The sequence below is a fragment of the Leucoraja erinacea genome, chromosome 31 (assembly GCF_028641065.1).
Source record: "Leucoraja erinacea ecotype New England chromosome 31, Leri_hhj_1, whole genome shotgun sequence".
NCBI classification, from domain to species: domain Eukaryota; kingdom Metazoa; phylum Chordata; class Chondrichthyes; order Rajiformes; family Rajidae; genus Leucoraja; species Leucoraja erinaceus.
In genome coordinates, this window is record NC_073407.1 from 21749681 (window position 1) to 21771963 (window position 22283).

The 22283-nt window shown below is 48.6% G+C and overlaps 1 protein-coding gene across 2 annotated transcripts in view; it reads right to left on the reverse strand.

Annotated features, from left to right (window-relative positions):
• Window positions 1–22283, reverse strand: part of col5a1 (procollagen, type V, alpha 1) — a 210694-nt gene that overhangs the window by 113965 nt on the left and 74446 nt on the right. For both annotated transcript variants that reach the window (XM_055660305.1, XM_055660304.1), the window contains exons 5-7: window positions 4105–4239; window positions 1706–1855; window positions 127–339 (exon numbers count right to left, since the gene is read on the reverse strand). In XM_055660305.1, the coding sequence (XP_055516280.1) occupies window positions 127–339; window positions 1706–1855; window positions 4105–4239 (498 nt within the window). The remainder of the gene's footprint in view (window positions 1–126; window positions 340–1705; window positions 1856–4104; window positions 4240–22283) is intronic.

Sequence of the window (22283 nt, forward strand, 5' to 3'; positions counted from 1 at the left end):
CAAGGCTGTGGAGTCCACACTCGGAGATGACCGATATCTTCTGGAGTTAGGGAGGGAGAAGCTGGTCCAAATACACGGCTTGATGTCCACTCCTGGTCTCACCTGGGTTGGATTAACCCTCCTTACCTCGTTTTCGAATTCTTGCCCTGAATTATCGGGGTAATCCTCTTTCTCCGGAGTTCCCTCCGTGACGGTCAAGTCTGGGAAATAATAGTCATCGTCGTAATTGTCGTAGTAGCCTGTCTCCACGGTGGGGTATTCTTCAACGACAGCTTCAGCCGTCGTCCCAGGAATGGTGACCGTGATCTCCTCTCCCGGCACTTCCGTCGGGACCGTCTCCTGTTAATTGGTAATCAATCAATAATTCACTATTGGAGCCCTGGTGCATTGTGTGGACGTCACGTGTCTGTTCCACCTCCCCCCCCACAATCTCTGCCCCCTAGCTCCCACCACTGTGATCGTGAATGGTGAAAGGCCTGGATTGAGTGGATGTGGAGAGGATGTTTCCACTATTGGGAGAGTCCAGCACCAGAGGTCACAGCCTCAGAATTAAAGGACGTTCCGTGAGGAAGGAGATGAGGAGGAACTTCTGTAGTCAGAGGGTGGTGAATCTGTGGAATTCATTGCCACCGAAGGCTGTGGAGCCAAAGTCAGTGGATATTTTTAAGGCGAAGATAGATCGATTATTGATTAGTGCGGGTGTCAGGGGTTATGGGGAGAAGGCAGGAGAATGGGGTTAAGAGGAAGAGATAGATCAGCCATGATTGAATGGAGGAGTGATGGGCCGAATGGCCTAATTCTGCTCCCATCACTTATGAACTTATGAGTCCCTTCCGACCCAATCCTCCTGAGCTCCAGTCTTCCAGTGATTAATCCAAACTCCCCAATTCCATTGCCCTTTCTACATTACTCTATTATCCTCCTGACCCAGTGCCCGTCCCCCAGTCCCTCACTAGTCCAGGTCCCCTCTGCCCAAATCCCAGGCCACTATCATGCCTGCTGCTCACATGCCCAAACCTCCCAATGCCCTATTGTCCCAACCCCTCCACTCATTCACCCTCGACAGCATTAAGGTCATAAGGTCCTGAGGGATAGGGATAGAATGAAGCCATTCAATCCTGGCTGATCTATCTTTCCCTCCTAACCCCATTCTCCCCATAACCTTTGACACCCGTACTAATCAAAAATCTATCTCTCTCTGCCTAAAAAATGTCCACTGACTTGGTCTCCACTGCCTTCTGTGGCAAAGAATTCCACAGATTTACCACCCTCTGACTACAGAAATTCCTCCGCATCTCCCTCCTAAAGGAACGTCCTTTAATTCTGGGGCTGTGACCTCTAGTTCTGGACCCTGCGAATAATGGAAACCTCCTCACCACATCACTCTATCCAAGCCTTTTACTGTTCTGTATGTTTCAATGAAGTCGCCCGTCATTCTGCTAAACTTCAGCGAGTGCAGGCCCAGTGCCGACAAATGCTCACCGCAGCCCCATGCCAACAATCCCCCGATGCATTAACCCAGTGCCACAAACCCTATTGCCCCTGTCGCCAATGGTCCTCTCATGCTCCAATCCATCTAAAAGCCAGGATAACTCATTGCCTCATTCTCCCGCCCCCTGTGTGTCCCAATGCTCCGTCATTCCATTGTCCCCGTGTCCAATAGTCCTATTATTCTTCTGCCCAATCGCCCAAAGTCCACAGTTACCTGTTGGTCTGGTACGGCAGTGACGGGGCCTGTGATCTGTGAACTGAAGTCTGTCTCCACTCCCTCCACACCGTATTCACCCTCTTTGTACTTGTCGTCGTTGATATCTTCGTAGTAAGGATATTCGTAATAGTAAGAGTCCGCGGTGGGCTGAAAACAAAGCAAGCACAGCACTGCTGAGCAAACCTGGTGGTTGTGGGGATGTGGGCTGACAGCTCTGTCTCTTTATTTCTTATCTATATATTACTAAAAGTCTGTTCTTGACCGGTTTTGGCGATCTGTGCTGCGATTTCCGAGAGAACGCTGCCACCTACGGCTGTCATTTTTGGCCACCTCGCTCAGAGCCCCCCCCCCCTCCGCCGCATATGTGCCGAGGATTTTTCCAGTCGATGAAAAATGACGGAGATATTAATGATTTTACAAAATTCCCCATTCTCTCTGCTGCCCCTGCTGGCGGCATGGGGGAGGGACTATAAAACCAGGAAGTGGTGGGCCTCATTCAGTCTCTTCAAGATGGAGGAAGGCAGAGGGTCATGTTTCACTGAGCTGTGAATAACACTGAACACATGTCCACATAACTGAGTAAGTACCCTTAATGTGGTTTGAAAATGAAAATATGGTTAAAGTAAAACAGCACTGCCTGCAAATGGTTGTTTGGGGGGTTTGGGTTGAAATAAAAAGGCACTCTCTCTCTCTCTCTCTCTCTCTCTCTCCCCCCCCCCCCCCCCCCCTCCCCCCTCTCCTCCCCCCCCCCCCCCCCTTCTCAGGGGGGAGGGGGAGAGGAGAGAGAGGGGGGGGGGGATAGTTAGTGTGTGTGTCGCTGCATGCCGCCTCCCCCCCCCCACAACCGCACGTTGGGGGAACAGACCCAACGGGTCTGCATTTGGTCTAGTTTTCTTATAAAAACGTACAAAATTCTTAAGGGGTTGGACAGGCTAGATGCAGGAAGATTGTGCCCGATGTTGGGGAAGTCCAGAACAAGGGGTCACAGTTTAAGGATAAGGGGGAAATCTTTTAGGACCGAGATGAGGAAAACATTTTTTTACACAGAGAGTGGTGAATCTGTGGAATTCTCTGCCACAGAATGTAGTTGAGGCCACAGTTCATTGGCTATATTTAAGAGGGAGTTAGATGTGGCCCTTGTGGATAAAGGGATCAGGGGGTATGGAGAGAAGGCAGGTACAGGATACTGAGTTAGATGATCAGCCATGATCATATTGAATGGCGGTGCAGGCTCGAAGGGCCGAATGGCCTACTCCTGCACCTATTTTCTATATTTCTATGGTTCTATGTCTCCACTGTACATACACTGGGGCTGACCAGCTTGGGAAAGAAGGAATGTGAGAGGGCAGAAGGGACCGTAGACTGGGGAGAAGGAACTGAAAGTGGAAGAGTGGAAGGCAAGGGCAGGCCATCAAAAGCCAAACAGACTGCCCTCCCTCCCTCCCTCCCTCCCGCACCAGCCCAGCTTGGGCTCATCACACATCCTCATCATGTCCTCACACTTTACCTTCAGAGTCGACCGTTTCTCTTCAGCTATTGTCAAACCAAAGCAATAACCACCCTAACCCAGACCTACACATACATATGTCCAAGCTCCACCACTGTGTACGTGGGTCATAAAGGTCATAAAGAATAGGAGTAGAATTAGGCCATTCGGCCCATCAAGTCTACTCCGCCATTCAGTCATGGCTGATCTATCTCTCCCTCCATACCCCATTCTCCTGCCTTCTCCCCATGACCTCTGACACCCGTACTAATCAAGAATCCATCCATCTCTGCCTTAAAAATATCCACTGACTTGGTGTCCACAGCCCTCTGTGGCAAAGAATTCCACAGATCTGACTAAAGAATACCCTCTGACTTGTCCTTTAATTCTGAGGCTGTGACCTCTAGTCCTAGACTCTCCCACTAGTGGAAACATCCTCTCCACATCCACTCAATGGTGACTATAGGTGATCAGCCAGATTCTTTCCCCAAAGATGCTGCCTGACCTGCTGGCGATCAGCCTGGATTTACAATAGACAATAGACAATAGGTGCAGGAGTAGGCCATTTGGCCCTTCGAGCCAGCACCGCCATTCAATGTGATCGTGGCTGATCATCCCCAATCAGTACCCAGTTCCTGTCTTCTCCCCATATCCCCATATCCCCTATCTAGCTCTCTTTTGAAAGCATCCAGAGAACCTGCCTCCACCGCCCTCTGAGGCAGAGAATTCCACAGACTCACCACTGTCTGTGAGAAAAAGTGTTTCCTCGTCTCCGTTCTAAATGGCTTACCCCTTATTCTTAAACTGTGTGACCCCTGGTTCTGGACTCCCCCAACATCGGGACCATGTTTCCTGCCTCCCGTTTACGATCCCCCATCTACAGTACCTTATCTATCGGGGAGGTACTCACGTCATAGTCAGGTGTGTCGGGATCTTGATTCTGTGGTGTTTCGGGGAGTGGGCTGTCACAGTCGGGGCTGTAGTGTTCGCAGTAGTCATAGGCTGCCCTGTGGTCCGCGATGATCAAGAATTGCTGGACATCCCCCTGTAAGAAGAAGGCAGATTATAATCAACGGCAGAACTTCCAAAAACACGGCCAACTTTGCATCAAAAGTCAGCAGTCAGTTTCCTGTTGAACAAGACGAGGCAATATCTAGCCCCAGATTCCTGTCCTGACATTCATCGAGATCACGGCTGCACTTTGGCCTAATTCCAGAAACCAAACACTCCTCCAGAATCCTTGACAGCTTTACTTACAAAATATGTCTCGGTCTCAGAGTTAAAATGGACCAATTGCTATTTATGTAAAGGGATTCTAAACGTGGTACAGCCTTTGCATGTTTTATAATCTGTTATAAAAGAGCAAGTCACGTTCACCAAAGATAGACACAAGATGCTGGAGTAAGTCTGAAGAAGGGCCTCGACCCGATACGTCACCTATCCCTTCTAGTCTGTGCCGAACACTTACTCTCCCCTAGTCCCATCTACCTGCACTCAGACCATAACCCTCCATTCCTTTCCCGTCCATATGCCTATCCAATTTATTTTTAAATGATAAAAACGAACCTGCCTTCACCACCTCCACTGGAAGCTCATTCCACACAACTACCACTCTCTGAGTAAAGAAGTTCCCCCTCATGTTGCCCCTAAACATTTGACCCTTAATTCTCAAATCATGTCCACTTGTCCTCCCCACAGATGGCTGTTTACACCATGTTCTTATTATTTGGGAATTTTTCCGATTTTAATTTGCACCTTCTGCAGTTTATCAAAAAGTTTCATTTTCTGAAAGTTTCTTTGTCGGAAAATGTGCCCGTGAAGCTCTCCATTAAGATGCTACTTAAATGCAAGATGTCGCTGTTGTGCATCAGAGCCCATCCAGTGACCTTGAAGAAGGCGGTTTCCGATAAATGAAGTCAAACATCAACATTGCAGTAAGATACGCAAGTGAAGGTAGTTTAAACCAACCCTAACCTCAAGATGAATGCTGAATAAACACGAGGTGCACAGGGACGCAGAGAGGAAAGTGGCCAAATCCTTCCCGTGTTTGAAGCCTTTCCAAAAAAAGCTTTTTCTCCAAACCCCTCCTCTCCCTATTCAACTCCTTCAGCTCTACTGAGCTGCCACCCTCCTCCCGCAGCTGAGACCTGCAGTGGCTTGCAGCTGCCGTTGCGCATTTGCCCCCCTGTGAGGCGCTAGAGAGCCACTTCTCCAATTCCACCTTTGATGGAGGTGGCTGCATCCCCACATGGCTCAGCTGGAATGGATCACCGCCCCCGGAGTGGGTTCCAGTCCGCTAAATAGAGTCTCCGTGCTGGATATCGTCGATGGAGAGGTGGTATCAAGGGAGCGTAACATTGCTGGAGGGAGAGCTGGATCATTGGGGAATGCAATATTGAGAGTTGTACTGTCAAATTACCGAGACCCTTCATTCCCAGAGGGGTAGTACTGAGGGTGTGCCACGCGGTCAAGGGGGCTGTCCCACTTTCACCACCTAATTCACAACCTTTTTTACTCGTGGACATTTTTCATCAGGCTAGAAAAACGCCCCGACCTACTTGATGCCACGAGTGCCTACGACCTGCCTACGACCTCGTGACCACCACGCTGCGAGTACGAGTCAAGGGCAAACTCGGCGGTGGTCGTGAACTAGGTTGTGAAAGTGGGACAGGCCCTTGAGAGGGAGTGATGCGCTTTAACTTGTGTTAGTCCCACGCTCCCCTCCCCCCCCCCCTCCCCCGTCACTCTGGACACACACACACCCCACGTTATGTCAGCGTTTCCCTCCCCCTCTCCCAGCACCCCGTGTGACACCAGGAATTTACGCTGCCGCACCCTCTTGAAACGGGAACTCCCCCCCCAGGTCGATGCTGACACGACCATGAGCTTCAAACACACACACACACACACACACACACACACACACACACACACACACACACACACACACACACACACACACACACACACACACACACACACACACACACACACACACACACACACACACACACACACACACACACACACACACACTAATGCCGTGCAGCTGTGGGTTATCAACGTCTCATTCAGGCGACCTGCACTGAGCTGTGAACACGGGCCCAGCAAGTCGAAGCAGGATCACGGCTGCAGCTGCAGCCAAAAACATGCCCCTGTATCCGACCCACATCTCTGCCTCCAGTCCCTGCTGCCTCCAGTGCAGTGGAGACAAGCTCTGGTCCACACTGCTCCCTCCCTCATTCTCCAGTGTGACCCCTCCCCCCACCACCGTGGGGGCCAAGAGCCTGATATTGATGTAAACTGTTGCCTTGCTGACGTGGCTCGCTGCTCCACCCGGGGGCGGAATCATCAAATGCTGGTTCTTTTCCAGAGTTCCCTTCATGCTAATCCATCCCCTGTTTCATCTGTGCCTCTGTGTCGAGACACACGAGGAACAAAGCAATCAGTCCCATGTGAAAGGCCACACAATCACCAGCATGGGAAAGATGATGGGGAGAAGGAGATGATGGGAACACACAACACTGAACAGTTCAGCACAGGAGCGGGCCATTCGGCCCACAATGTCCATGCCGACCATGACACCAGACTGGACACAAAATGCTGCAATAACTCAGCGGGACAGGCAGCACCTTTGGCAAAAAGAAATGGCTCCAGAGAATTGTTCAAGAAGGAACTGCAGATGCTGGAAGATCGAAGGTACACATAATTGCTGGAGAAACTCAGCGGGTGCAGCAGCATCTATGGAGCAAAGGAAATAGGCGACGTTTCGGCCCGAAACGTCGCCTATTTCCTTCGCTCCATAGATGCTGCTGCACCCGCTGAGTTTCTCCAGCAATTTTGTGTACCTTGGCTCCAGAGAATGGCTGCCTGTCCCGCTGAGTTATTCCAGCACTTTGTGTCTATCTTCGATTTAAACCAGCATCTGCAGTTCTTTCCTACACATGATGCCAAGGTTCACTAATAGAGAGCCAAGTACAGGGTGGCACGGTGGCGCAGTGGTAGAGTTGCCTCCCAGCCCCAGAGACCCGGGTTCGATCCTGACTACGGGTGCCGTCTGTATGGAGTTTGTACATTCGCCCTGTGACCGCGTGGGTTTTCTCCAGGGGCTCTGGTTTCCTCCCACATTCCAAATACAGGCAGGTTTGTAGGTTAATTGTCTGTGGTGTGTAGGATGGAACTAGTGTATGGGTGATGGCTGGTTGGGCGTGGACTCGGTGGGCTGAAGGGCCAGTTTCCACGCTGTATCTCTAAAAAACTAAAACTAATCTCCTACGCACATGACACAAATATCACAATTCCCTGCTGAGCCACGTGCCTATTTAAAAATCCTGTATGCCACTATCGTACCTGCCTCCACCACCATCCCTGGCAGTAAGCTCCAGGCATCCACCACCCTCTGTGTAAAACAAACTTGCCCCACACATCTCCTTTAAACTTTGACCCTTTAAACTTTGACATTTCTACCCTGGGATACAGGTTCTGAAGAGGTAGGTGGAGGGTGTGAAGGGGGTAGAAAGAATGGGCAGAAGGGGGAAAGAAGGAGAAGAGAGGGAAGAGAAGAGAGAGAGAGAGTGAGAGAGAAAGAGAGAGATAGAGAGAGAGAGATAGTAGAACACGGTAAAGGAGATAGTACTCAGCAAGAAGGAGCGGGTGAGGGGATAGTTTGGTGAGAGAGGGTCTGAGGACAAACGTCAGAGACAACAGTGGCACAAACAGTAGTGCCCAGAGACGGAGAAGGAGAAGCTGCAGGGCAGGAGAAGAAGAGAGAATTTAATGGGGATAGAGAATAGGGAAGAGGGTATGTCTGAAGAAGGGTCTCAACCCAGCACATATCACCAATTCTGGCCTCCCTCCACTGGCTCCCGGTGCACTTTCGAGTTCATTTTAAGATACTGTTATTTGTTTTAAAATCTCTGAATGGGCTTGTCCCGCCTTACCTCTCTGAGCTGCTCCACCCATACGCTCCTGCCCGGTCCCTCAGGTCAGCTGGTCAGCTGCTCCTGGAGGTACCGAGGTCTAATCGGAGGCTCAGAGGGGATAGAGCCTTCTCTGTTGCTGCTCCGGCACTCTGGAACACCCTGCCGTTGCACATCAGACAGGCCCCCTCACTGTCCATCTTCAAATCCAGTGTTAAAACGCATTTGTACTCCCTGGCTTTTGACCATGCCTGAGACTTTGCTTCTGTTTTTGGTGTTTTTGATGTTTCTTTATTTTACATGTCTTTTCCTACTATTTCTTTTGATTGTTATTTTTGGTGTGTATTAACTTTTTTGTCAATGATTAGTGATGTACAGCACTTTGTTGCAACTATGATTGTTTTAAAAGTGCTCTATAAATAAATTTATTATTATTATTATTATTATTATAAAACGTCACCTATTCCAATTATTTTCTCCAGAGATGCTGCCTGTCCCGCTGAGTCACTCCAGCTCTTTGCGTCTGTTTTCGGTGAAAACCAACATCTGCTGTTCCTCCCTATACGAGGAATGGGGGGGCAGGCAGGGCAGATGACAAGAGGGCTGGGAGAGGGGCGACAGGGAGCAAGAAATAGTCAAGGGCTGTCAGGGAGAACGGAAGCGATGGGCGATAGGAAGACGGATGATTGAACTGATTGAGAGCTCAGAATCTCACAGCGAACTGGCATTTTAAGTAACAAACGCGTTCCCCTGATGTGGAAACAGATGGAGAACAGCATTGTGAATGAACCATGGAGATTCAATTAAAAACATGTCAAATAAACCCGCATCCAAATCTGGTCAGACCCCTCCCTTAGAAACCGTGCATACTTGGAAAAGCCAAACTCCTTCTGGCACAAGTAGCAAGAAATCCAACATATTGTGCTTTAAACCATCCATATCCTTGACAATAATTGTCGCTGGTGAAGAGAGGTTAGGTAAGTTTGAGAAATGTCTGGATTTCTTTTTCTTTCTAAAGTGCGAGACAAGAATCTCATCAGCGGGAGGTGTGCCGGCCAAGAGTGGTGCATGAAGTATGAGTGCTGTATAAACGGGCTTGTGGCTCTCGTGGTTCGATGCCTGGCAGGTTGCATCATCAGGTGTGATAGTGTTGGAACATTGACAACTCACTAGAGATGCCAGAGCATGATGGAAGGGTGAGTTACGCCCGGCACATGCACCAGGCGAGGTTTCCCCCAGAGACTCGTCCTCGCTCCCGCACAGGATCCGTCCTCACCTCAGCCCGCCTGGCTAGACGGGGGCCAATGAAACCCGCCTGGCTAGACGGGGGCCAAGGACGCTGCAACAGGATCCCGCGCAGCTAAAGGTCATGTTCAAGCCTGCCAGCTCTAACCTGCATGCACTCTTCTACACTCTGTGTTACTACATCCATCACTTCTCCAAATGGTGAGATTGGCCAAACGCTAATAATATCCCAGGCAAACGAGAGTGTGCCAGTGTTCACAGTGGTCCCCGCGAGGGTTTAGTTCAGAGATACAGCACGGAAACATGACCTTCGGCCCACCGAGTCGCGTTTGCTCGCTGAATTTCATCAAAAGTAAGTCAATAATGCCTTACTTTTGATGAAATTCAGCGAGCAAACGCGATAATTCACGATATTTTGGACCTTTAAATCTCCACGGCAAATGTCCGCTGTTCACTTCCGCTGGATTGGCACCTTCAGCTCCCTCTTTAATTTACCTTAGTTTCTATCTTTTTTTTTACTGTAAATCTAGGTAGCTGTGCCTCACGGTCACCCCGACTGGCACAATAAATTGCAGATCAAAACCTGGCCGTTTTCTATGTTTTTAACGGGTGGGAAAGTGCGTGTTTTCCCATCCACTAACATGTACCGGATGTCTAGCATGTCCTCCACTTGTGATTTTCGGTCACGTGGGTGCGGATCTACGCTCCAGTGACCTTTCGTGAAATCACCCTATACACGCGACAGGGGCGATTTACAATTGTAGCCAATTAGCCTGCAAACCTGTACGTCTTTGGAGCACCCGGGGAAACCCACGCTGGTCACTGGGAGAACGTGCAAACGCCGTACAGACAGCGGCATTAGTCAGGATTACGCCCGGGTCTCTGCTCTATGAGGCAGCAACTCTACCGCTGCGCCATTTTGCAGGTTAATTGGCTTCGGTGAAGATTTCAAATAGTCCCTAGCGTGTGTAGGGTAGTGTGCGTGGATCGCTGGTCGGCACGGACAGGGCCTGTTTCTGCGCTGTATCTCTAAACGAAACTAAAAGTCGTTGCGACCAGCATAGATGGTATTAAATGACTGAAGATAGACACAAAATGCTGGAGTAACTCAGCGGGACAGGCAGCATCTCTGGAGAGAAGGAATGGGTGACGTTTCGGGTGACCCGAAACGTCACCCATTCCTTCTCTCCAGAGATGCTGCCTGTCCCGCTGAGTTACTCCAGCATTTTGAGTCTACCTTCGATTTGAGCCAGCATCCGCAGCTCTTTCCTACACAACACATCATTGAATATACACCGTGCTTCTGCAGGGCAGAATTTCATTGTTCTGTTTTGGGACGCATGATAATAAAACACTCTCGACTCGCGTTAAACGTTGTTGTTGGGTTTCACATGAGGATGGAAAGAATGAGAGCTGCCTTTGTCGGATTTCACCCGTATCCGAGTGGAACATGAGTGAGAAATGTTCTTGGGAGTGAAGTTGGGATCAGGATTCCGAAGCGACTGAACAGACCTTGCCGTGGTCAGAAGGTTGGCACGGAGTCCAAGGAGCTGGAACCACAGCTGTTCCTCCTTAAGCTCAAGTTCATACTTGGCAGACCATCCCGCTGCAGTTTTCAGCTTGGGTCCAGTCCACTTAAACTGTCAATTATGCTTCTGCAAATTCACACTGTTTGCTCACCTGGTTAAAAATGTGTGTCCAGCAAAAACTGCCTGCCTGCATCCTACACACACTGATACATGGATGACTCGATTGTAATTGTACATTGCCTTATGCCCCTGTCCCACTTAGGAAACCTGAACGGAAATCTCTGGAGACTTTGCGCCCCACCCAAGGTTTCCGTGCGGCTCCCGGAGGTTGCAGGTGGTTGCCGGAGGTTGCAGGTGGTTGCCGGAGGTTGCAGGTAGTGGAAGCAGGTAGGGAGACTGACAAAAACCTCCGGGAACCGCACTGAAACCTTGGGCGGGGCGCAAAGTCTCCAGAGGTTTCTGTTCAGGTTTCCTAAGTGGGACACAGGGGCATTACATAGCACGCGACAAAAAAGCTTTCCACCGTACACGTAGCCACAAACTAAACCAAACTAAACCAGAGGAGGTGGGTCGGAAGGAACTGAAGTGAGGAGGAGATTCACTGTGATGGATGCTTGTGTAAATTGTGTTAAATGTGTGTCTTGGTTCTTTTCTTGTCATATGACTGCAGAAACCAGATTTCGTTTGAACTTCATTTGAGGTTCAAATGACGATAAACGGTATTGTACGCTGGTTTAAACCGAAGATAGGCACAAAGAATTCAGCGGGACAGGAAGCATCTCTGGAGAAACGGAATGGGTGATATTTCGGCGACGAGTCCCTTCTTCAGACTGAGAGCCAGGGGAAAGGGAAACGAGAGGTGTAGACGGTGATGTAGAGAGATATTCAACAAACGAATGAAAGATATGCAAAAAAGTAACGGAAGCAGTCCATTGCTAGCTGTAGGCGAGGTGAAAACAAGTTGCAGACAATGACACTAACCAGGACCAGGTTGAAACCAGTACAATGACTAGAGTGGAGGGGGGGCGGCGGAGTGAGAGGGGTTGCAAGGGTTACTTGAAGTTAGATAAATCAATATTCATACCGCTGGGTTGTAGGAAGGGCTGGGACCCCAGCACACTGTGTGCGTTTGGTCATCTCTCCCAACATCAGAAAGGGATCATGGTAACCAGGGCTGGATTAACCATTAAGCAAAATAAGCACGTGCTTAGGGCATCAAGGGAAGGGGGGGCACCACAGAAATGGTAAATGGTTTACAGCACAAAATAAATCACTTTAAACTTGCTAAAATAATATTCAAAGTGGTTTATATGATCGGAAATATAATTTCAAAGTGTTCATGGTGTTCATGGTGTCATAGTAAGATTAATTTTGAGGATCTGATCAAAGACTTTGCAATAAAAAAAAGTAGGAGAAAACTTTTCAAATATAAATAAAGTGGAAGTGTACAAAAATAAACGTTATTTTCCATCTTACTGTTAGTTTTGTTTCATTTTGAAAAATAAAAAGTTATTTTATGGTTTATATTTTGAATTACATATATATTGGGGGGCACCAAAATCTTTTAAGTGCTTAGGGCCTCTATGGGTCTTAATCCGGCCCTGATGGTAACATTCAAAGAGGGCTGGTGCTCGAATTTCTAAACTTTCAGCCGAATGTCTGCCTGAGCCAACGTTCTCCCTCTCACCGGCCAGCGCTGACTGTGTAGGGACAGGTACAGCCACCGCACCTGAATGACACACTCACTGATGGCCGTTAAGATATTGACAGTCACCGGCAGTATGAGGTTCGTGTAGGAAGAGACAAGCAGATGCTGATAGACGCACAGGGCTGGAGAAACTCAGCGGGTCAGGCAGCAGCATCTGTGGAGAAACAGTATGGGCGGCGTTTTGGATCGGGACCCTTCTTTAGACTGGTTCTGAAGAAGGGATCCGACCCGAAACGTCACTCATCCATTATCTCCAGAGATGCTGCCTGACGTGCTGAGTTACTCCAGCATTATGTATCTACCAGCAGGATGAGGTTTATTCAGCTTATGACAAGGGGAACAAGCGGAGTAGCAGATAGTTGGCCACTCACTTCTCTTGGCAGCCTTGGCCACCTCAGCTCAGTTCTGTCCCCTTCGCTACTCATTTTACTTTCATTCCTAACTTGGCTGCTACAGCCATCTTGCAGTGTCAGGAGAGACAGTGATTGCTTGGCTCAGCTGGTTCAAGCTTCAGCTTTCATTACAATCTACCAGCAGTAGTTGGCTTCTGCAGTGAGGTGAATGTTTATGGCCAAAAGGGCGCTCCCCTCTCCTTGCTTCCTTGGGCCTCCCCCCCCACCCCCAGCCTCCTCCTTGGGTTGATGTGTGGGGTGGGGGGGAAGTGCTCCCACACCGTTGGTAAGCGATGGGTTGCTCACATCCATCCATGGCTTGGCTCATCCTCCCCGCATCGATAACCTTCTCCAGCCCTGCAACTCTTCCACCCGACGTACCCAATCCGACAAACTCCCAACAGCCAGCATCCCCGGAGAGAAGTAATGGGTGACGTTTCAGGTCGAGACCCTTCTTCAGACCCAAAGGGACTTCTTCCCTTCCAAAGAAGGGTCTCGATCCGAAACGTCGCCCATTCCGTCTCTCCGGAGATGCTGCCTCACCCGCTGAGTTACTCCTGCAATTTGTGTCCACCTTCGGTTGAAACCGGCATCTGCAGTTCCTTCCGACAAAGTCTGTATCTCGGTCACCTCCTCCGGCCCTAACAATCTGAGGCCCCTCCGATCCTCCTGCAAGGTCGTAGCTCCAACGTGAGAAATGCAACGTATTGTTTTACACGTGAGGCGATGGGTGTCTGGTGCCCACTGGTGGTGGTGGTACAGATGCAATAGGGGCACTCAAGAGGCTTTTACACAGGCAAATGGATTTGCAGGGAATGGAGGGATTTAGATCACAAGGAGATTAATTTAACGGCATCATGTTTGGCATGGACATTGTGGGCCGAAGGGCCTGTTCCTGTACTGTACTGTGCTATGTTTTAGTGAAATGCTTTTGTTAATATTACATGCAGGTTTAAGAACAGAGGAACATTTTTCCATGAGTTATTCATGCCTGGATCAGAGGCCATTAGCTACAGGGAGAGGTTGGACAAACTTGGATTGTTTTCCCTGGAACGCCAGAGGTTGCAGGGAGACCTGATAGAAGTGTATAAAAGTATGAAGGGCATAGAGAGGGTAGACAGTCAGAACCTTAGTCCCAGGATGTACTAGAGGGTATAGCTTTAATGTGTAAAGGGCAAAGTATAAAGGAGATGTGCGGAGTAAGATTTTTTTTTTACGCACAGGATGATGGGTGTCTGGAACAGGGGTGGTGGTTGAGATCGTGGCGTTTGTGAGACTTTAGGACAGGCTCATGGATGTGGAGAGAATGTAAAGATATGGATGATACACAAAAATGCTGGAGAAACTCAGCGGGTGCAGCAGCATCTATGGAGCGAAGGAAATGGGTAACGTTTCAGGCCAAAACCCTTCTTCAGACAAGATATGGATTATGTGTTGGTCTTGGCATCATGTACAGCACAGACATTGTGGGCCGAAGGGCCTGTTCTATTGCTGGACTATTCTGGTGTTCGGTGTTGTACGAGAGCTTGTGAACAAACTACCCTCTGACATAGTGTGAGTGCTGGAAGCCACTGACCATGAGCAGCAGTGGCAACTTGGGTTACATTCAACGCCAGCCAGCCAAATGATCTGAATAGTAACAACTCCCTGAAGCTTATGTTAAAATGCTTCGATAATGGAAAATACATAGAATCATCTGGTTCGTGCACCAGGCAAGGATTTTATTGCACAGTCTCTCTTCCTTCCAACCACAATGACTCATTTCCCAAGCCTATTACATTTTGAAGCATATTGATACAGCTACACTTAAAGTTAGATTGGTTTAATTTTCTCCTGCTCCCCCGATGCCCAGAGTTGCCTTAGAGTGGATGTTTGCTTGGGCTGATCCAGCAAAGAGCCCACTCTGGCCCACATGAGATAGAGTGATGTGATTCTCTGCAATTGTCTTACCCGTTCAATACAGGTATGGCTGATCTCTCTGGCCCAGGAATAGTCGAGTCAGTCCGTCTATTCTCATCATGCATCCATCGTCCAAACCCCTAATGCAACCCCTAAAGCTGTCCAGGCATTGACTGAAGTTCCACCTCTATCATCAAGGGTCCCAACCATAAGGACCATGCCCTCTTCTCACTGCTACCACCGGGCAGGAGGTAGAGAAGTCTGAGGTTGAACATCAGCCGCTTCTGGAGCAGCTTTGTGGAGTAATTAGGCTTCGGTACAAAGTGTGATTTGTCCCTAGAGTGTCGGGTAATGCCAGTGTATGGGGTGATCACGGGTCGGCGCAGACTCGATGGGCCGAAGGGCCTGTTTCCGAGCTGTATCTCAAAACTAAACCTAAGCAAAATGCTACTTTCCTACAACTATCAGGTTCCCGACCTGACCTGCCTAGTCCTAATCCTACCTTAGCAATGGGACTCAACGCACCACCCACTGCCATGTACTTTGTATCAATAAAACAGATACTCTCATCTGGAGAAACTCAGCGGGTGCAGCAGCATCTATGGAGCGAATGAAATAGGCAACGTTTCGGGCCGAAACCCGAAGGGTTTCGCCCGAAACGTTGCCTATTTCCTTCGCTCCATAGATGCTGCTGCACCCGCTGAGTTTCTCCAGCTTTTTTGTGTACCTTCGATTTTCCAGCATCTGCAGTTCCTTCTTAAACACTTAGATACTCTCATCTACTGTACACTAGAGATATTGGAAACATTTTCTAAATGTGTATTTTCCACCAGTTTCTTGTTTTTTTTTGTCTTTTTTTCTCTTTGCAGAATTTGTGTAATTTATGTATGATTTATGTTTTAATGTGTCTTATCTGAGTCCATGTGCCCGTGTCTATAAGATTTACATTCTAACTGCACCTCCTCACCCAATTTATTAATATGACAATAAACTTGACTTGACTGCGTTTCACAATTGGATGGAACATAGACCAGACGTATACAGTGTTAAACCGAACACGAATGGGGAATAGCGGGTGAGAGGGACGTCTTTGGCTCACAGAGCGGTTCGTGGAGGAGACAAGAAGCAGCCTCTCTCGGGCCAGCAGCATCAGGAAACATTGGGGTCTTCCACACGTGCCCACCTTACGTCACGTATGTCCGAGACCAGAGTACGTCCACAACCCTTCATGCCAGGTCCCCACAGGCGACCCTTGGGCAAAGTGTCATTGAAAACAAGCTGACAATGACCCACCTGGAACATATTGAGCTGAGATACAGGAGCAACGAGATGGGACTCCACCAAGGTTTCAGAAACATAGAAACATAGAAAATAAGGTGCAGGAACACAGGAGATGGCCATTTGGCCCTTCGAGCCAGCACCAATATGATCATGGCTGATCATCCTAAATCAGTACCCCGTTCCTGCTTTCTCCCCATATCCCTCGATTCCGTTAGACCTACGAGCGATAGCCAACTCTCTCTTGAATACATCCAGCTAAGATCTAGAATGAACGTCTTTCAGTATTTAAAGGGTGTCTGTTTCTGGCAACGGCTAAAGGCCTCTCAGTGGATCTTGAGCCCATTTCTAAATTGGGGATCTAATGGCCTGCCCAGTCCAGCCAAGAGCAACAACAAACAAACTCCTTTCAAGACATGAGACTCCAGGTATGTTGTTTTCTGTATGCCCTTCGATAATTTGACTCCATGGTTTGATGTTGTCTGAAATCAAGGGAATTTGGCCCCTGGTCAGCAGCCGGCAAAGTCTTGACAAGATTGTCAAAAGTTTCCAAAATGGTAGGAAGAGTTTCGTCTTTCCAAGTAAAATACAAAATATAAAATACAGAAAGCACAAAGAATTACAGTAGCTACTGGGCGTTCATCCAATTGCTGGACCCTGCTTCTCTTAGGCATTTCTGCCGTTTTGATCGGACTTTGTGACCCAAGAACTTTAAAACTCAGACAGTGAGCAGGTTAATGCAGATACAGCAGTCTGAAGAAGGGTCCCCTACCCGAAACATTGCCTACGCATGTTCTCCAGAGATGCTACTGAGAAGCGTACAGTGGGAGAATGGGACAAGAATGAAATACAGATAAAATAGGGGCACTTCAGTCCTGCAGGAATGGGCCAGTCCCACTTAGGCCATTTACCGCGATTTGTTTTGGCGACTGCCAGCACCCGGCATAGTTGCAGCAGGTTGCGGAAAGTTTTCAACACGTTGAAAATCCAAGGTACGGTCCACTCACTACTCATGGCAGGTCGCGGGGAGACAGACGCCTGTATGGTCGTGCGTAGTGGCCCGTAGACTCGTACCTTGTTCTGGCCGCCGCTGGATTTTCGACACGTCGGAAATTCTCGGCAACCTGCTGCGACCACGATGGGTGCCGGAAAGTCGCCGAGAAAAATGGCGTAAGTGGGACGGGGCCCATTACTCAGTGGGTCAGGCAGCATCTGTGGAGGAGGTTGCACTCTAACCCCGGATAGCCCAGTTGATCATTTCTCCTTGAAGTCCACGTCGATGCCAAACGTTATGTTGAAGCAGTCCCCACCGTTCTTTCAGGCAGGGTTTTCCAGATAATAACAAGAACAGGAAATAAACCATACTTTGCCAAAACCTGATATATTCTTCCAACAAAAACCGTGCATCCTTTTTTAAATTTACGATAACCTCATGAAATGTGGCACATCTCCATTAAATCTCCTCAATCTCCCCGCTCAAAGGAAACAATTCAAATTGTCATCGCTTGCTAGACTTCGTCCCACCCCTCCCTCTCTTTTCTAGCTCTCCCCCCCCCCTATTGCAATCAGTCTGACCACAAACATCACCCACCCATTCCCTCCACAGATGCCGCCTCAACAGACCCACTGAGTTCCTCCAGCACTTTGCGTTTTCATTCAAATTGCCTCATCTCTCCACACACATAGGTAGGTGGCACAGTGGGAGAGTTGCGGCCTTACAGCGCCAGAGACCTGGGTTCGATCCTGACCACGGGGGCTGTCTGTGTGTAGCCTGTACGTTTCTCCCGTGACCGCGTGGGTTTGTCTCCAGGAGCTCCGGTTTCCTCTCACATTCCAAAGACATACAGGTTTGTAGATTCATTGGCTTCTGTGAATCGCAAAATGTCCCTAGTGTGTAGGAAAGCGCTAGTGCACGGGGGGATCGGTGGTCCGCGCGGAATCGGTTGGCCGTAAGGCCTGTGTCCGCGTGGTATTACGGAAGTAAACAAAACGAAACTGATTTCTCTCGTCTCTGCACCGTCCGTAAGAATTGGCACTAAGTGTAGATGGTTTGGCCCTTAGAGCATGTTCTGCCATTCATGATGATCATATTTGATTTATTTCCGTTTTATTTTCCTGCTCCATTAATATGTAAAAATCTAGCAAGCTGACAAATCTTCCCCCTGGTATGTTTCTGTTGGTGAATTACTTTTCAATTTTGGCACATACCTCACGGTCGGCACTGATCCCTGCCCTCTAACAAGCTTTAGAGACCTTGTTCACTTGCAACAGAGGTACCACCAAAACCATCTCCGTAAAAGCCTCTAAATTCACCAGAAGGTCAAGCAAACCAATTTGTAGTGAGGAACTGCAGATGCTAGTTTACACCGAATATAGAAATAGAAAATAGGTGCAGGTGTAGGCCATTCGGCCCTTCAAGACTGCACCGCCATTCAATATGATCATATGGCTGATCAATATAAGACAAAGAGACCCTTAATCAGATCCAGCAAGCTAACCAGCTCAACATGAAGCCACAACTGTGATTAGTAAGGGTGTCCGAGGTTATGGGGAGAAGGCAGGAGAATGGGGATAGAAGGGAGAGATAGATCATGGCGGAGTAGACTTGATGGGCCGAATGGCCTAATTCCACTCCTATCACCTATGCCCTTATAACATCCCCAGAGTTGTACGTTATCCCTGCTCAGGTACGTTGGACAGGCCATGTGGTTTGCTTGCCTGACATTAGACACCCAAAACGCACTCTGTCATTCCGGGCTCTGTCATGGGAAGAGATGATCAGGTTGACCATGGTAAGGATTCAAAGATATGCTTGAAGGGCTCTTTGGAAACATGCAACATCCCTCTGTATTTGTGGGAATCCCCGACTCAAGTCTACCTGACGGAGATGGAACATCAATGCATTTCGTTGTCTCTGTACAATGCATTTCGTTGTCTCTGTACTGTACACTGACAATGACAATAAATTGAATCATTTCATTTCATTTCATCAAGACGAGAGCATTTACAGTGGGGGAAAATGATCAGAACCTTTTTTCCTGGGTCAAAGTCCAAGGAAACATCAAAGACTAGAGGGAATGGCTTCAAGGAGAGTGGGGCAAAGTTTAAAGGAAGTGTGCAAGACAGGTGGTGATGGATGCCTGGAAAAACTAGCCAGGGGTGGTGGTGGAGGAAGATAGTGGTGTTTAAGAGGCTTTTACATGGACAAGGAAAGGAGGGAAATGGATCACACGTGTCGGGAGGAACTGCAGATGCTGGTTTACATCGAAGATAGACACAATATGCTGGAGTAGCTCGGCGGGACAGGCAGCATCTCTGGAGAGAAGGAATGGGTGACGTTTCGGGAAGAGAGAGGACTCCACCGGTGGCTTCCAAGGCTCTGCAGTTCCCACACTGGTTTCATCAGCCACTTATGAACCCACAGGCCAGTAGTGGAATCAGGCCCTACCTACTCCATCCCATGGTACAGCCTGTGATGGAGAGGTTCTTCAGGACCCTTCACAGTTTCAAGGTGACCCAAAGCACTAAAGAAGTGTTTCTGAAGAAGGGTTTCAGCCCGAAACGTTGCCTATTTCCTTCGCTCCATAGATGCTGCTGCACCCGCTGAGTTTCTCCAGCATTTTTGTCTACCTCTGACCCAAAGCACTTCACAGCCACAGAGGTACTGAAACACTTTCAGAAGTGCCGCCATGGTCAACTCCCTCGCCTCTCCTCCCAACGCTGCTCAACCAGCCTGATTTTACTTGGTGTTGAACCTGTTCCTGTAAAAACATTTATACTTGGAAACCAAGGTGGGAAGCCAAAGGTTTCATGTGGAGCTGAGACAAGTCTTGGACGTTACATTTTTTTTTCTCGTGAAAGTTTATCAAAACAGGCTTAAAATGGCAAGATGACTAAACCACAGCCCTGGTGTTCCTTGGACATGAACATTCCCCACAGTACAGTTTCAAAAAGAGGGACAGGCTAGTGTATCTGTCCACCAACATCACCAAAGTGAATAATCTGTCCGTTACCAAGATGTAGATGGTATGATCTTACCCACGGTCAACACTCCCTGCCCTACTTCATACATTACAGCAGCGTCCACACTTCCAAAGTATTTCACTGGCTACAAAACCATTTGCTGAGTTCTCTTTCCTGAACAGACTTGATCTACTTCATGCAGATCTACTTAAGCTCCATGTTCTTGCATCTTCCACCAGAGATACCAACGTCTCTCCAAACACCCTCTGAAAGTCTCCCCAAAGCCAACAATAGATTGCAATTACGTCATGCACTCCAAACCTCTTCACAGCGGCGGCACGGTGGCGCAGCGGTAGAGTTGCCTCCTTACAGCGCCAGTGACCCGGGTTCGGTCCTGACCACAGGTGCTGTCTGTACGGAGTTTGTACGTTCTCCCCGTGACCTGCGTGGGTTTCCCCCGGGTGCTCCTGTTTCCTCCCACACTCCAAAGACGTACAGGTTTGCAGGTTAATTGGCTTGGTAGGTTTGTAGGTTATTGTAAATTGTCCCTGGTGTGTGTAGGATAGTGTTAGGTTACGGGGATCGCTGGTCTGCACGGGCTTGGTGGACAAAACGGCCTGATTCTGCGCTGTATTTAGAAACTAAATGTGGATTAAAAGCTTGCCCACATTTCAAAAGCAAATAAAATAAAACATAAACTTTGAACACGAGGATCCTTGGATCTGAGGTCTCATAAAATATATCAGGATCCTCCCTTATTAAATGTACTTTCCCCCAAGCCTTAGACAGCAGCCTCGGGCAACTCCTTGCTCCAGGTCAAGAATGTCACCCTCTGACAACCACTGAGAGAACTCTGTGGGAGCTGCATTGTCTGCACTGCCTCGTGATCTTGGAGGAAGGCTGACATGACAGAAACGTGGTCAAGATAGATCACTCCTCCCTCAATGCAGTCCAGGCCACATCAACATGACATTCCCACTCTCCTCCTGCTGACTCACACACCACGGAAACACAGTCTTCTTTCCGTTGCTAATTGATCCTGTCTATCTAAATTCTTCTTCAGCTCTCTGCTGGCACCCCACCCCTCCTGAATTTGAGCCTCACCCCTCGTGCACTGGTGTTAGACTGGATCATTCAGCTCCACTCTCTGGAGCAAAGATTATAGAGCAGAGCAAAATAGACCACTCCTCCGAAATCCAATGGGCTGACGTGTAGTACGTAACGGAAGGTCACGGCCGCCATTTGTTGATGCCAAACGCAACATCTTTGGTAGCGGGGATGGACTCCACAGTTATACAATCTGCTCTTACATCAGGTCGCAGGGAAAAGCAAAGATACTAGAGGCTCCTCGAGTATCTTTGGGGGAAGAGGACGTTTCCTCAACTCCTGAGTTGATCCAGGACTGATTCTCGGTCCCCCCGATACCAGATGAAGGCAGCCGGCGGGAGAGCCTCAAGCGTCTGCCCGCGGTGGGCACTCCTGAGATAGCGAGAAATGCTCCTCTAGTATCTTTGGTGTAATCAGTGTTGTAGGGAACAGTGTTTTATTTTGCATCGATCATTTCACATATTTAGTTAATATTATTGTACATTTTATTAATATTATTGTAAATTGCAGCTCAATAAAATGGCGCCATGTCATACCCATGTCATACAACGCTTTTTTCGCAGAGTGGCGCATCTTGCTCTGCTCGATAATCTTTGCTCTGGAGTGCCAACCTGTCAGAGGGGCAGTACCAAGGGAGTGCCACAGAGGGGCAGTACTGAGTGAGCGCCACACTGTTAGACCTCTGCATTGTTGGCATGGGTTGGACAGGTGGCATCAAGCAAGTCAACGGGGATGTCCTAAGGAGACACTGCATCTTTGGAATATCTCTATAAATCATCAGTTCACTCACTTATTGGATTGTGCAACCTATCGGATTTCCTAGTTGGTGGAATCTTGTACACACCAGTCATCCACACTCATCACAATAATCATAAGACATAAAGCCGTCATTAACTGCTAGAGAAGTATTTCAGGACATCCCAAGGGTTCTAACGAGGTCAAGTCAACAGAAATCCCCACTCCTTCCCTGTCAATGGCCATCACTGGTTTGGTTCCAGAGGTCACGGTTCTCCAGAGACTTGGCAGATTCTTCCCACATCAACATAGAC